At 33.4% G+C, this 16,553-nt stretch overlaps 1 protein-coding gene across 5 annotated transcripts in view; it reads right to left on the bottom strand.

The window, feature by feature from the left end:
• Positions 1-8,032, bottom strand: part of LOC148623260 (triokinase/FMN cyclase-like) — a 31,411-nt gene extending 23,379 nt beyond the window's left edge. Inside the window, exons 1-5 of one of the 5 annotated variants that reach the window (XM_088564976.1) lie at positions 7,776-8,032; positions 5,667-5,777; positions 4,336-4,520; positions 2,856-2,934; positions 1,166-1,255 (exon numbers count right to left, since the gene is read on the bottom strand). In XM_088564976.1, coding sequence (XP_088421102.1) covers positions 1,166-1,255; positions 2,856-2,934; positions 4,336-4,520; positions 5,667-5,777; positions 7,776-7,980 — 670 coding nt within the window. In that variant the 5' untranslated portion in view covers positions 7,981-8,032. Of the gene's footprint in view, positions 1-1,165; positions 1,256-2,855; positions 2,935-4,306; positions 4,521-4,678; positions 4,864-5,666; positions 5,778-7,775 lie in introns of those variants that run through there. The other 4 variants (XM_088564977.1, XM_088564979.1, XM_088564978.1 and 1 more) reach the window with 4 other exon arrangements.
• Positions 8,033-16,553: the final 8,521 nt, after the last annotated feature.

Raw genomic sequence — 16,553 nt, forward strand, 5'->3', positions numbered from 1 at the left:
ACCAGCTTTCCCGTGAATATCCTGAAAAGTGTCAAAGAAGAAAGACCAGCTTACCCATGAATAACCTGAAAAATAATAAAAACCAGCTTACCAGTAAATAACCTGAAAAGTGCCACAGAAGAAATTCCAGCCTACCCATGAATAATCGGAAAAAATTGTCAAAGAATAAATACTTGCTTCTTGAAAACCTGAAAAGTGTCAAAGAATAAAAACCAGCTTACCAATAAATAACCGGGAAAGTGCTAAAGATGAAAGACCAGCTTACTCATGATTAACCTGATAGGTGTCAAAGAAGAAAGACCAGCTAACATGTGAATACATGAGAAATAAAGCTTGGTTCTAGAGTCGAGAACTCGATCATTCATACTTAAGAATAACATTATTTAGTTTTGAGGTCAGTCTCATATCTTGACCTACGCTTGGAAATCGATGGTAAAGGAAAACTATTGACCAAACTGTACGACAAACGTGATAACTCTTCATTCAGAATTGTCAACTTTCCTTTCATCTGTGACAACATCCCTTCAGCACTGCGTATGGAGTGTTAATATCACAACTCATACGTTATGCCAGAACTTGCCGAAACTACGCAGACTTTTTGTATCGCGCTAGAACTCTAACAAATAGGCATCTGGAACAAGGTTACGTTGATAAAAAATTGAAGTCATCACTAAAGAAGTTTTATGGTCGTCATCATGAACTAGTGGATCCTTATGGTGTATACATCTGCACCATGAAAACTGATTTATTGAACGGGTCATAGTTTTCCTTTCCTCGTTTGTCTACCTCGGACTAGACTTTTATGAGCAACTCGGTGGGTGTTTCTAGAAAAGCAGAGGAGACTTACCCTACCGGTGCACCTGGTCCATGCTCCGAGTTTTTAGTGAAGTCCGAGTTTCTCATTTGCTTTTGTTACTTTGTATGTATGATCTTAGTTACTTTATGTTCTTTGTTGTGTATGTCTGTTTTCCGTGTCTGGTCTTTGTCCCTGGATTACATTCTTTTGATTACCGCTATAACATTGGTTCCTTTGATTACTCTTACATATGTTAGTATCAAAACAATATCTAACATGGCGTATCAATAGTTAGATAAAAGAATCAACAGTTCAATAAATATATCATTATGTCAAAGACAACGTAAAAAACATAAATTGAAAACTCACCAAGTCCCAACTCCATTTCATCATCTCCTAAAGTAAATGTTGCCCCTGCTCCTGGGATTGTACACGGCGACAAACTAAGACCAATAGTTCCTGAAACACGTTAAAATTTTACGTCAATTGTGAACGCCAAAATCTTTTATTCATTGGGTGCCTCGACATATGGCGTAACCGAAAATCAGAATCATATTGAATCTAATTCAAATGCATTATATAAACAAAATCTCAGCCAACTTCCAACAAAAGAAGGGAAAACTGAAAAAAAATCATGAAAAAAGCAAATCTAAGCACAATAACGCTGTTAAAAACTGATAATCCAACTTAAGTCACCTAGAAATCTAAAACAAATAACATAAAACTTCAAAAAGTGTCTGGTAAACGGAATGGTATATAAATTAAATATATTTGTACACTTGACCTTTTAAAGCGGTTTGCATGCATTAGTTAGTTTATTTGCAGTAAAAATCGCGCTGTCGTTTACAATATAGTTGGGGTTAAATCTAGCAATAGAATCTACAGATGAGGCTTAGAACCTCAGAAAAATGAAGATCCATAATTTCTGTCTGGACCTGTATTACAGTCAAATATTTGTCAGCACAAAAGCATCTTCAATATGTATATAAACACTAAGTAAATTCAAAGACCACAGTGGGAGTTAAAACTATACTAAAGTGATGTACAAATGAGAACATATTCAATGTGCTGAATATGTAGGAAACAAGTCATGATATTTGTCCAAAATAAGAGGTCACATAAACACAGTGCTGAGTTTGTATACTGTTTGTTTACAGATTACACAATGCAGGTACCGTCTATAACATATAAGTACAAAACGTGACTAGTTTCAAGCAATCTGATTAAAATCACGCTACACTGCCTTACGCTCCCATAATAACTAATTTTAATCAAAATGAGTTAAAATAGGCTCAAATGTAGGGAAAAAAGTTATTCAAATTTATCCATAATAGGAGATGCACATTTTCAATATGTATATACATAGTGTGCAAAGTTGGAATAATACTGATTTGATACCTTTTTAGTTATAAATTACACAAAGTAGGTACCCCCTCGGACGGACGGACGGACAAACAGCATATCCACAAGTGTATGTCTGTATTCAGAGCGAATAAAACTTTATTTTTATCGTTAGTATTTGGTTCCTGCGGCTTCCCACAAAAATATAGGAAATAAATGTATAATTACACTAAAATTAAAATTATTTTTCAAATGATATTACTTCATTTAAATGTATCTTTACAAAATGATTGTTGTTCCTATTTAGTTTGGTTTGTTGTTTGTTTTTTTTCGTCCTATATCAGTTCAACAAATTATCATAGTTCCAGGAATGAATTGGTGTAAAAATGAATACCACTTTTATTTAAAAAAAAATTTAATCTCTCCATTTCGAGTCCAATTTTGAATTTACAGATCTTGACAGTCTTTCGGTTTTTTTTCTTTTTTATGCACAAGACATAAAAGCACAAAAATAGTTTGTTTGGTACAAGAAAATGAGCGTGATGAACAATCGGACTAAGATTACGGTTGAAATTATGAATACTTTTAGTTATTAATTTAAGAGTATTAATATTTTCATTCGATGTTAAGTCGAAAGTACATATACAGCTTACAATCTCTGAATCTGCGTTTGACCTCTATTCTTTACTTATAATAACTGAAACACATCAAATCTTACCCATTTTACTTGTGGCGTTATTTGCTGTAGAAACTATTTCCTCCAATGATTTACCTTCTTCTGCAAGCGCTCCACATATCTACAATAAGCATCAATAAGTTTATAGATTCTAGGAAGCGACTTCTTTTTCGCAATTTCATTTTTTTTTATCAAATTGAAAACTAGTCTTAATTGATCCTTCTCATCCAAGTTTTTTTAGACCTAGGTCTTTACTTGTAGTAGCATTTTTTTTCCGACGTAGTCGGTATATTTTCGCTTTTTACCCTTTGACCTTAAAGACGCTCTTCCATGGAAACATATGTCACCTGATCGCAATTCTGTTATAAAGAACAAAATTTTACCGCGTCGGCTATCTTTGTCTTTAAGATAGTACTTGTTGGTATTTCCATTGATTCGCTCATAGGGTCTTTATATAGAAATTAAAACACCACATTTAAAGCAGTTTCTGGCATGACATAGGTTGTGTCCTTATTGTATGACTTATGATATACCGCGATTCTCAACCCCGCAAAGAATTGGGATTGATTTTACATACGATGGGCACAGAACTTTTTATTTAAACTGGTCTGGATGGCATGTCAGTTAACTGCTGGTAGTCCTTAATTTGTACATTTGTGAAATTTATATTCAGTTTCTTCATTTCCGTTGTAACAAAGGACTTAGACTTTTTTGAACTGATATTAAGATGTGTTTAATTGTGTAATATTTTTTCCACAGTGGCCAGATTTAAATGGGAGGTTGAGATCTCGCCAAATCACTTTAACCCCGCCGCATTTTCGCGCCTGTCCCAAGTCAGGAATTTCTGGCCTCTATATGTCTTGTTTCGTTTTTACCTTTAGTTTATTTTCTTATATTACTTGAGTATATAGAGACAACTCTTTCGCTGTACCTGTGTATAAAGATGTTTTGGGGCCATCTGCAGCCTGCCCTGTGTTATGAGGATTTACTCATCGTTCACTGAAGATCAATAGGTGGCCTTGTGCTGACATTTTCATCCCGGTGGGGTTTATGTCTCTTTGACATGTATACACCATACCTATTCTCTTTATATTTAATCATCGACAAAGAAGGTCGGGAAAATATTATTATTATGTTTCCAATTATAATATTTGAGTACAAACACTTGTAAAATATTATGATATGGTACAGAATTTGAGCTTCATCCAACACTTTATATAAAGGGCAAACTGGTAAAACGTTGATTGTCTTCAACTATATTGATAAGTTTTCAGGGCAATTACCTTTTAAGCAGACAAGTAAACCTATTTCTATATTACTTAATTATTTCCAATATCACAATTTCAACAGAAAGGTTGATCAAATATGGAAAGCATCATCTATCAACTGTTAAATAAAATTATTCTTAAAATGATAATAATTTATGATTATTGGTATAAAACATAACGAAAATATAAATGTTTTGATTACGCAAGTAATGTGGCTTCAAATACCACTAAGAAAATGCTGAAGTCTGGCAAACCTTCTCTATCAATATAGTTCCACATAGCCCCCTCCTTCCCGCCGTCTTGTCAGATGACTTTAAAGCACAATCTTCTGCTACGACAACCATATCGACATTATAACCTTCAGATTTTGCTCGTTCTAATGCTAAACCGAAGTTGATTCTATCTCCAGTATAATTCTTTATTATCACAACTGTTCCACCTAAAGTAAAATTTAAGTTCTAGTAAACAGAACTTTCACAAAGTCTTCAGTCTTAGAAGTGGTTTGATTAATTATGCCTATACTACTTCTAGTTGTACATAGAGTATATGGATTGTGCCTACAAGACCTCTCTATCCAGCAACACTCTCTAGTTGTACCTTGAGGATGAGGATTGTGCCAACAAGACCCCTCTTTCCAGCAGTTTTATCTCCGCTTTTAACCGCAGTATCTTCCCCAACAACAACCATTCCAATTGTCATATGTTCCTGTAGAGCGCGTTCAAGTGCCAAACCAAAGTTTAGTCTATCACCTGTGTAGTTAGTCACAACCATAACACAACCAACTGGAGAACAAGTAACACACTAATGTAATCAGGATAAGCCAGGGCAATATTACTAGAATGAAACTATAGGCCCTAGGGTGCCTGAATGGCTCATCCGGGACTCATTTTACGTTGCAATATAAGTATTTGATGTCTGGGATTAAAAAAACTATTCTATCAACTGAAACTTTTTCCCTATCTATTATGGTTCTTAAAATAATAAACAAACTGCAACAATGGTTATCGTTTACCTTTCATCAGTAGTAACTTCTAAAGGAGCCTTTTCTTACCACAACTCGGTTAAATCTTTTGTATGGCTCTATCATAAGGACCATTTCATCAATCAAAAGTTTCATTCTATCTATTATGGTTTCAATACATAGGTTGAAAACTGTGAAAATGTTTCGCCTTCTAAGGACAACACCTTTGAGGGGTAATCAAAAGTATCAATTCATCAAGTGAAAGTTTCTTTTGATCTGATGTAAGTTATAAACTGCAAAAACGTCATAAGTTTGCTTTAACTCCAACGAGGCTCGCAATGAGGAGACGTTTGGTTTGACTGTAAGTATACTTGTGATAGACTAAATTTGGCAGGTATAAAATACACAAGTAACTCAACAAGAGATACCATCTTTGTCATTTAGACAAAACATTCATTCACATTTGGCTTTTTAGTTTTTTTTTGTTTTTTTTTTTGTTTTTTGTTTTTTTGTTTTGGTCTTTCCTCATTTTCTTATTAACTTTTTAAAAGTGTGCGCAACTTCTTGTAGCAAGTGATAAAATAATACTTGTGAAAGAATTATCAAATATTACACTGTTATTACCGGATTTATTCCTTGTAACTGCTCTAAGACATGCTAAAATACTCTGAGGAGGTGGAGAGGTAAACACTGCACCAGCCACTGAACCACTTAACATTCCTTTGCCAACATAACCTAGTCAAGTAAAAACTCGAATGATATACAAAACAATTTTTACTTTTTTAATTGTAAGCTCTAGTAAATTCAACACTTGTGAGACGGTCGACTTATTACGAGCTCCTCTGAAAATTATTTTTCAAAATATTTATTCACTATTAAATAAAGTGGTACACAATGAATAACGAATTTTAATGGTTCACCCCACGCTGTTCGTTTTCTTGTTCGTGACTATTTTATTAGTGACGCTACCTGGTCTTATTTTGATACCATGGGGAAGTCTTCTTAACAAACGATTGTCCCTTTTTACGGGGTAAAGCGGATGACCAAGATTGAGGATGGAAATACGGGTAAGAATGTGTTTCTTTAATAAAGTTGTATATTCAAGTTATTCAACAAAATAAATACGACAAATAGTCATTCATAATTGCTTGATATTTGCAGTGGGAAACATGTGGGTGAAATGTATGATTGACGAGAAATTACAAGACAAAAATATCGGCGGGATGACCGTAACGGATTTATTTGATACGAAATACCAGAAATACGAAATATTGGCAAAAATATACCGAAGCAACATAGAAAAAAAATTCAGAGATATCAAAATGAAATACATATATATATAACGTAAAACATGGACAGATCCAGACACTTTGTAAAGAAAGGGTGCCAGCCGAGGTTCCTCAGAAAAAGGGGGGTGTTAGAACATTATTTACCACTTTTTTTGTCGATTTACAGATGAAAATGAAAAATTTTCCAGTAAAAAGGAAGGTGCCAACCTCTTTCACCCTCCCCTGGATCTGCCACTGTAAAAGCTAGAAACAGAGACGATATATACATACACAATGTAGATAATAGATTAAAATACAGTAAGTGTAGACAATAGGTCTTTATGTATATAAAAAACTGAAGATATTAATGAATATTATAATTTTGTAATAATTTATGTTACGTAACAGAGAAGGTATATAACAATAATATACATGCTTAAACTGAATTAAACTGAAGCAAATAAAAGTCGGGAGCTTAGTCAAGTGAATGGTTCCTGATTCATGTAGGCCTTAACTGCTCCCTTCTCAATCACTGGGGGTAAAGCGGATGACCATAACGGCCGTTATCATTATGGTAAAGTGCCAACTCTCATCACGAAATATTTCTCATGTTACCGACATCTCTTGTCGCATATTACGGTCATCCTTAGATAAAAAAAGATTCTTCGTTACGGTCATTATTTTTACCTTGCATCTCTCATTAGTTATATATTTCATTGCTTCATATATACATTGCTTCCCACTTCAAATATCAAGTATTTATGAATGACTAACTATTTGTCATGTTTATTTTGTTGAATAACTTGAATAGATAACTTTATTATTACCTTATGTCGGTAATGTATTGAAGTCCTGATTATGGCAAGCCAAAGTGGATAAAAAACAGTACTTTGTAATATTAGAAAATGAATTTTTAATATTACAAAATCTTTTTTTTTTAATATTAGAAAAGGTTTTTTAATATTAGAAATTCATTTTGTAATATTAAAAATTCATTTTCTACTATTACAAATTCCTGATTTAGTAATAGTACAAAACATCACACATTTTGTAATATTAGAAATTGTAATATTACAAAATGAATTTGTAATGGTAATTGAATACAAACCCATTTTTTACTATAGGAAAATCAATTTCTTATATTAAAAAAAATCGTTTTTGAATGTTAGAAATTCAATTGAATTTTTAATATTAAAAAAGTGTTTTGTGGTATAAAAAAAATCTAATTTGTAAATTAGAAAGAATCATTTTTTTAATATTAATAAGTACTAATTTTTGTCCACTTTGGCTTGCCATAGGCTGATACCTGATTGAAACAACATATAACATCTTGTGAATCAGAGCGTTGAAGATTTGTACTAGTAAAAATTCAGATAATAAAGAGTAAAATTTACAAATTTATCTATAAAGGTAAATAAGTGAAAACCAAATTGTTGGTTTGATATCTCCATTCGTGATACTTTACCTGCATGTGCAGGTTCGTGCCCAGAACCTCCTCCACATATAACACTGACATTCCCACGAGATATTACATCTTCTATATCAGATCGTATAACTACCCTGTGTCCATCCAATAGCTGCAGTCCAGGATTAATCATAACCAGACCTTCTAAACTTTCGTCCACACATCTTTCAACGGTATTCACAAGTTTCTTACAAGTTATTGACATTGTTGTTTCTGAACGCCCACTTCTGGGTCACAATTTGGGTCTTCAATTCAAATCAGCAATGCGTTTGATAAAATTCTATGGAGATCTATGTGAGCCATTACATTTTCCAGGAGCGATTATTCTTATAAAAAAAAAGCGACTTTTTGTCTGGAGGTATTATGATGTATTTCTACAGTTGTACAGTAGTTCTAATTCTAACTTAAGTCAAGGATTTCTAAAATTGGTAAATCCTTGCAAATGATATAGTAGGATAGCAGAGGTTTAAAAAGTCTACAAATAACAAATTTAATGCACCGAAATATAATACGGCTATATTTGGTATCATTTTTAGGAAATCATTCTACACTGTACTTTAAAATTAAAATTGTCATACAAACGTATTGTGGTCACAATTTGTAAATTTTTGCGTTCAGTAAAAGCACCTTGTTTTTCTCCCCACATACAGGCTGTTTTTATTATGAAAACATGAAAACTTTTTGTTCATGATCTAAGTGTCTTTCAAAGTAAGCATTAAGGATTACATGAAGCTATAATTTTGAATTAAATATTGTCATGCAAAAATATTGACGTAGTTTTGCAGACCGTATTTTTGTGCCAATTTTAAGAATTTTCATCAATCATATGAAACTCGTGCATGTTTATCGACCACTATGGGTTTAAATATATAGCTTTTGTAACCAGGCACATTCTGAGTGAACTCTCAATTTTGTGTAATGATAAGAAGTATTTTTAAGTAGTAAATAAAAAGGTCAATATCGGTGGTACGCAGTTCCTCTTAAATGCGGAATTTCATGTATTCCGTCTATAATTTACCACATATTGTGGCCAGTCATTAACTAGTACGCTTAGCAAAGTTACACTGGCACGAAACCACAATTATTTTTTCAAGTGCATGTCAATATACACATTTGAGCAGATTAAAAAAATTCCACCGGCGCAAACTAAATAAAACTTCTCTGGCCTAAAGATATAAATAAACAGGATTTTATGGATAAATTGTAGAAAATTTTACCATCATTTTCTGAAATTAATACATATAACCCGGAGATGGGGTAAACATGACAAATGAACCGAGTTACAAGTCCTAAATTTTAACCTTCTTCCACTGAACCAAATCACAACTTTTAGTTAGAATTAATTAATGAAAAAAAATCCCATGTAATTTTAACCTATTTTCTACCAATTAGAGGCAAAACTTCAACAAACAAGTTTTCCAGTGTAAAAATATGAAAAAAATATGGAAGGTACCTACTACCAAAGTTGGAACTATATACAGCGAAAACCAAGGGGAATTAATTGTGTTCTCGTACCCACTCTTGTATTGCAATCGGAACTACTCGGCTTTTTCTGGTACACGTTTCTCCGTGTAACCAGAAACGTCGAGTAGTTCCGATTGTCTTGTATTGTTGCGTTTTGGTAATGATATGCATGGTGTATAGTGTATGTAAGCCTCGTCACGTGACTCCGTGGTTTCATGAGAATAGGTCCCCATTTGGCATTGTAATGCAGTGTTTCGATTCCCCGGAAATACACAATAAAATACAGATCAGTCTTGGGATTTCAATACGTTCTACATTGGAATTTCCGGAATGGAAACTGAAACTAGAACGAGACTTACAAATCCTACTCAGGGAAATTAGTTGTCACGTGACCACGTTCATTCATTAATTTCATTAAATGCATTATCACGCGATTTAATGTCGATCCGTGAACTAGTGATCCAATTTGTGATCTGAACGCCGCACAGCCTACTGCATTTACTGAATCCTTGACCCGGCAAAAATCCCTTTTTTTGGATAAAATCAACACGTTCCAGTGCATGTAAGACAGATAGGTAAGTCAACTTATTGGTCCATACCAGTCAAGTGATGAGAAATCTCCAAGGCCGAAAAAAATAATGTTATGTTTCCGACCACCATTGTAAAATTATGTAGGGTCTGTAGGTAGGGATTTATTTTTATTTTTAAATATTGAAATGAAATAAGCCATAGTGACGCCCAACTAGATGGAGACCTAACTCAGAATACAAAGAAAACCAAATATGCAAAGACTAAACATGTTGTAGACTTAGTCCACGGCCTAATTCCTTTTGGGATTCGGCGCTGGAGATATTTTTTTTTTTTTTTGTTTTGACGGTGGTGGAATCGATTTTAAATATAAACAACCAGCATTTCTCTTTGTTTTCCCATCTAAGATAGAAGAAAAAAAGATCTTTGGCTTTTTCCTCTTCCTTTCTTAAAGACAGTCGGCATACTTTTTAATTATTTTATTTTCAAAGTCACAAATTAAAACTTTTGAGTAGTGGTCTGAAGGAGGGTTGTAGGGTGACTGGAAGCATAACATTTATTAGGTCTAAATGTATGGTTTATATTACACCAGTAGTGCTAGAGGTTGTCTGGTAAGTTATTTTCTGTCTTAGTTGGGGTATGGAGGAACGGAATTCCAACCTCTTACACGGGAGGAGTAGTCTACATATATATGCAAATTATATGAAGTTTGGGTTTAGGGTTTTCAAAAGCGGTTCTGAAATCGATTTTTTTTCATATTGTTAAATATTTTTTCACTGGAAAAGTGCTCATAAAGCAGTCCAGGAGCTAGGTAGATTCTTCAAATTGCATTTTATTAAGAACACAAGTTTAATATGGTCCATATTTCTTAACATTTTGCTGGACGAAAAACTTGGGTTCCAAGGTCAAATAGGACCTTCCTTTTACATGATATCTTTTAGGAGATTATGTTCCATACACGTAAGTGTATATCATGTAAATAAACTTCAACGTTTTGCTGCAAAACACATGGCATTGAGGAATATGTTAAGTTATGATAGTCCCATTAGCCGCACATTATTGTAAAATGAAGTTTCGGGGACTTTACATTATACATATAGAGGTTATGTACACGTAAAAGTACAATGTACATGCAAGTACATTCCCGAGAAGCTCCAACGATTTTTAGTTTTGCTATACATGTATATGTCCGACTGCATGTACTGACAACTCTTTATATGATTTTTAATTTAACCATTGTTTATGACTGTTTTAATAAAGTAAAGTTTTAACATGTACATAAAAATATAATTTTAGTCACCTTCATACTTAAACATTGTACATGTAAATATTACTATATTTTAAGATGTTTACTATATAAACAAGTGTGGACATAGACTGGCATTGCCCGAGGGGCAAGTATGGATGCAGACTGGTATTGCCCGAAAAGCAAATTTAAACATACATACGATTCGTCTTGAACGTGCTTGCATTGTCTAGAAAACTTCTCCATTTATTGATATCAATAATTGTATTATGGACATGTTGATAAATATCCATTAAGATTTGTTACTAAATATTTAAATAGGGAACAAATTCCACTATGGATTGCCATAAGAGAAGTCGTATACATATTACAATGCTTCTTCCTTCAAGGTGTACTTACATGGATGTGTTGAACTTGCTATGCCATGTTAAGGATTGGCCATATCACTTTGTACAGGTTAGCTTGATAAATTATGGACTCTCAGTTTTTTTAGATTAACAGAAACCTACAGTGTGGTATCTGTCAGTTACATGGATGGCCTTTATTTTAAAATGGTAAGGGTCATAAACTCAAAATCAGATTCAGAGCATTTCTTTAGTAGTAAATTCATATCAAAATTCCATAACAATTGATCAACCATTACTATAGACTTCTCGCACGGAAACCAAGTGAATATGGACGACGACACGGACGCCGCCGACGGTGACGCCGCTAGCAGCATCATACCAATATACAATGTTTTGCGGTGACACTATTGTATATATATATATAAGCTAATTTGGGGTTTGGGAATGCTACATTTTCAATTCCCTAAAAAGCCTGTCAATTATTCTTCCTTAGGACCAACTTGGTAGTGTTTGATTTGCTAAGAATTTATGTATACAAAGTCTTTGTTTTTACATAAGTCCTAGTTAAACAGTTCTCTAGCAAAAGAGAATAAAACTGCATAATGGAAAAAAATTCCCACTTAGAGACAGATAACAGATAACATTCGAAATTCTTATGAAACAAATTACAATACCGGTATATGAAGGACTTAAAGACTAAATCCATCGATACTGGCTCACAGTTCACACTTTAACATCAATATTCCAACTAAATCTTGTATCAAACAATTTTAATCAACTTCTAAATAGTTATATACATTTGTAGCCTGAAAAAAATGTTTCCTTGGACAATAACTGTATACTATGGTACTTGTTTTGCAGTTGTATAAAATATATCCAGAGGCAGGCAGTGCCAGTATCGTTTGGTTTCAGAACAAACGTAACATGTATGTACATTCAGCATTTCAAAACACTGTCATTGACTTTTCTTTAGAATCTCCATTTCATTAAATCCTGTAAATCTTCACAATTTAATAAAACTTAGTTATTTTTACGTGTGTAGTATTAATGTCTTGATATTGAACAAAACCTTCACCCTTTTAACAGAAAAGCGATTCATCAATACATTGTATTTGTCTATCTGAAAATTTAAGAAAAGAAAATGAGTAGACACTTATTTTTAATACTTTACAAAAATAATCAAAAATGTTTTTTTTACATACATGTAGTTGTATATCAATGCCTGCATTTGTTCATTGAGTGTATGGTGTTACTCTACATCTATAATCATATACAGTAAATCTAACTGTGCAATTCAAAATCAATGTCCATGGAATATTCTAAGAAAAAACATCTGACATCGCTATGGCTATACAACATTTTTAAAGAACATTGCATGTGCAATGTATTTTATCTTGCATGCACATATGTGTACAATATCATAATAAAATGAGCTCAGACTACGCCATCAAAACAAAAAAATATCTCAAGCGCCGAATCCCAAAAGAGATTTGGCCGTGGACTAAGTCTAAAATAATTACAATGTATATTTGGTTTTCGTTGTATTCTGAGTTTGTTGTCACTATAATAACTTGTATCATTTCAAAGAGTAATCAAGGGAACCAAAGTTATAGCGGTAATCAAAAGAATGCAATCCAGGGACAAAGACCAGACATGGAAAACAGACATACACAACAAAGAACATAAAGTAAATAAAATCATACATACAAAGTAACAACAGCAAATGAGCAACTCGGTCGCCACTAAAAACTGGGGGCATGGACCAGATGCACCGGTAGGGCAAGCGTCCTAAAAGGTTTAAATAAAAATAAATCCCTACCGACCCTACAAAATTTCAGAATGGTGATCGGAAACATAACATTATTTTTTTTTCGGTCTTAGAGATTTTTCATCAATTGACTGGCATGCACCAATAAGTTGACTTACCTATCTATCTTACATGTACTTGAAACTGTTAATTTGATCCCGAAAAGTATTTTGCTGGGTCAAAGATTCAGCAAATGCTGTAGGCTGTACAGCGTGCAGATCAAAAACTGGATCACTAGTTCACGGATCGACATCAAATCTTTTATGAATTGACTGAATGAACGTGGTCACATGACTACTATAATTTCCCCGAATACAGCATGACCTACATTCACGGGCATGACTATCCACGGGGACTGTGTAAACGCTTCGATGCTTTACACCGTCCGTAAGAGACCCCAAATGATAGCCAAGGGCGTTAAGAAACCCCTCAGTTCGGCATGAATTACAAATACCACATATGAGTGCAAACTGGGTGTAACAGCATTGAGTATATATGTTAGCACGAATAAAAAAATTAAACCAAATATAGGATCAGTCAGCTGATGATCAGCGTCGCTCATATCGTGCAATTGATTGGCCAACACTGTGGGAATTTTTAGTGGTTTATATCCAAATATACTTACAAAGTATCTGTTAGAAGCAACGATGTCCTAGCTTTATAATGCACGATATGAAGGGTGTAACGGATAATTTATACGGAAAGTGCAATCGTTTTCAACTTTATTGTTATAGTGCTATTTAAACATATATGTAACTGTTACTAATAGTGCCCAGGTGTCGAAAGAATATGTTCTTAACAGAGTGAAGCTGTCGTAAATTAAAAGCGAGTAAAAGTATTGAACATTCTGGCAGGTAAACCCGTAACCTTCACACAGGCCTGTTACATTTTGTGACTAGATACTGGGATAGCTTTTGATTTGAAGCCTGTCAGGTTATAGTTAGCTGATGGTCAGCGTCTCTCATATCGTGCAAATGATTGGCTAAAACTGTGTTACGAAAGATTTTTGGGGATTTTAGTGGTTTATATCCACAAAGACAGTCGAATTATCAACTCAATTATCTGCTAGAAGCAACGATGTCCTAGCTTTATAATGCACGAAATGAAGGGTGTAACAGATATACGGAAAGTGCTATATTTTCAACTTTATTGTTATAGTGTTATTTAAATATTTTAAAATACTTACATTTTTAATGACTTTATGTACATGTTATTATGTGTAAACAGTTTGTGAACTATACAAGTACGACGGGTCCGTCAAGTCTACATTAGTTAAATCAAGTATGTTATGTACATGTACAAAAGTACATAAAGGATTAACTGGCGTTTGAAATCAAAACACTTAAAGACATGTATAAACACGAACAAAATCTTAACTTGACAAACCTTTGATTTTATTTCAGGTTTCTGTATATATGTGCATGTATTTGTATCACTCAATATTCTCCCTCGGAAATGGGGAAATTTTATTTTCAACATATGAACTTTAGAATAATAATTAGAGAAATAGTTTTGGAAATAGAAATGAGGTTGTAATAAACTCTTTTTCTGAGCTCATCTTATTATGATATTGTACACATATGTTCATGTAAGTTAAAATACATCGTGCATGCAATGTTCTTTAAAAATGTTTCATAGCCATAGTGATGTCAGGAGATGTTTTCCTTAGAATATTCAATAGACACTAATTTCGAATTACACAGTAAGTTTTACTGTATGATTATAGATGTACGAGTAACGACGTACACTCACTCAACAAATGCAGACACTTTAAACGACAATGTTAAAAGAAATCAACATTTTTTATATTTTTTGTAAAATATTAAAAATTAATGTCTACACTTTTTCTTATATTTGCAGATAGACGGATATGGATGAATCGCTTTTCCGTTAAAAGGATGAGGGTTTTATTAAGTATCAAGATATTAATACTACACACGTAAAATAACTAAGTTTTGTTAAATTGTAAAGAAATTTACAGGATTTAATGAAATAAAGATCTAAAGAAAATTTAATACCAGTCCCGTGAAGTGCTGAATGTACATGCACGATAAAGTCCTTCATATACCGGTATTGTAATTTTGTTTCATAAGAATTTCAAATGTTTTCTATTGAGTACATAACTGTAATTGGGAAACTTTTCCACTTTTTATGAGCAACTCGGCGAGTATTTCTAGAAAAGCAGAGGACGCTTAACCTTCCGGTGCATCTGGTCCTTGCTACCAGTTTTTTAGTGGATTCAGAGTTGCTCATTTACTTTTGTTACTTTGTATGTATTATTTTAGTTACTTCATGTTCTTTGTTGTGTTTGTTTTTCATGTCTGGTCTTTGTCCCTGGATTACATTTTTTTTATTTTTTATTTCCGCCGGAATCTTGGTTCCCTTGACTACTCTTCCATTATGTAGTTTTTTTACTGTTTTGCTAGTGAACTGCTTCATAAGTACTAATGTAAAAACAAAGACCTTATAGATGTAAATTCTTGGCAAATCACATACTACTAATTTGGTTCTCAGGAAGAGTAATTGACAGGCTTTTTAGGGAATCCGAAATGGAGCATGTCTAAACCTCGAATCTGCCTATATATATGTATTTACTCAATATAATAGTATCACTGCAAAACATTGCATCGTATGTTGGTATGGCGCTGACAGCAGCGTCACCGTCGGCGGCGTCATCGTCGTCCTCATTCACTTGGTTCTCGTGCGATGACTTTATTGTTAATTTTTGAAAATTTTATATGATTTTACCAACTACTATAGGAAGACTCCTATTTAATTTGGAGTGTATGGCCCCTGCCATTTTAAAATTAGGGCCATCCATGTAACTGACAGATACCACACTGTTGGTTTCTGTTAATGAAAAAAACTGAGAGTTCAGGATTAGGGCAACAAATTTTACCAAGCTTACCTACATAAAGTGAAATGGTGAATCCTTAACATGACATAGCAAGTTTCAACACATCCATGCAAGTACACCTTCAAGAAAGAAGCATTGTAATATGTATTTGACTTGTCTTATGGTTATGGCAAGCCATTGTGAAATTTTTTTCCCATTTATTGATATCAGTTAATATTAAGTAACATATGTTAATGGATATTTATCAACATGTGCATAATTCAGTTATTAATATCAATAAATTGAGGAGTTTTCTAGACAATGCAAACGCATTCAAGACAAAACTATGTATGGTCAAATTTGCTCTTCTGGCAATACCAGTCTGCGTTCATACTTGACCCTCGGGCAATACCAGTCTGTATCAACACTTGTTTTTTTTTTAAGAAAGTGTTCCAAGTCAATGGCAAGTAAGCTTTTCAAACCGAAAAAAACTTGTTGCTGACACACATAATCAAACTGGTCTGAAAAGTGTCTTGGATTTCAGGACCTT

The sequence above is a fragment of the Perna viridis genome, chromosome 2 (genome assembly GCF_037379345.1).
Source record: "Perna viridis isolate PV_CMFRI_1.1 ecotype Kerala chromosome 2, ASM3737934v1, whole genome shotgun sequence".
NCBI classification, from domain to species: Eukaryota; Metazoa; Mollusca; class Bivalvia; order Mytilida; family Mytilidae; genus Perna; species Perna viridis.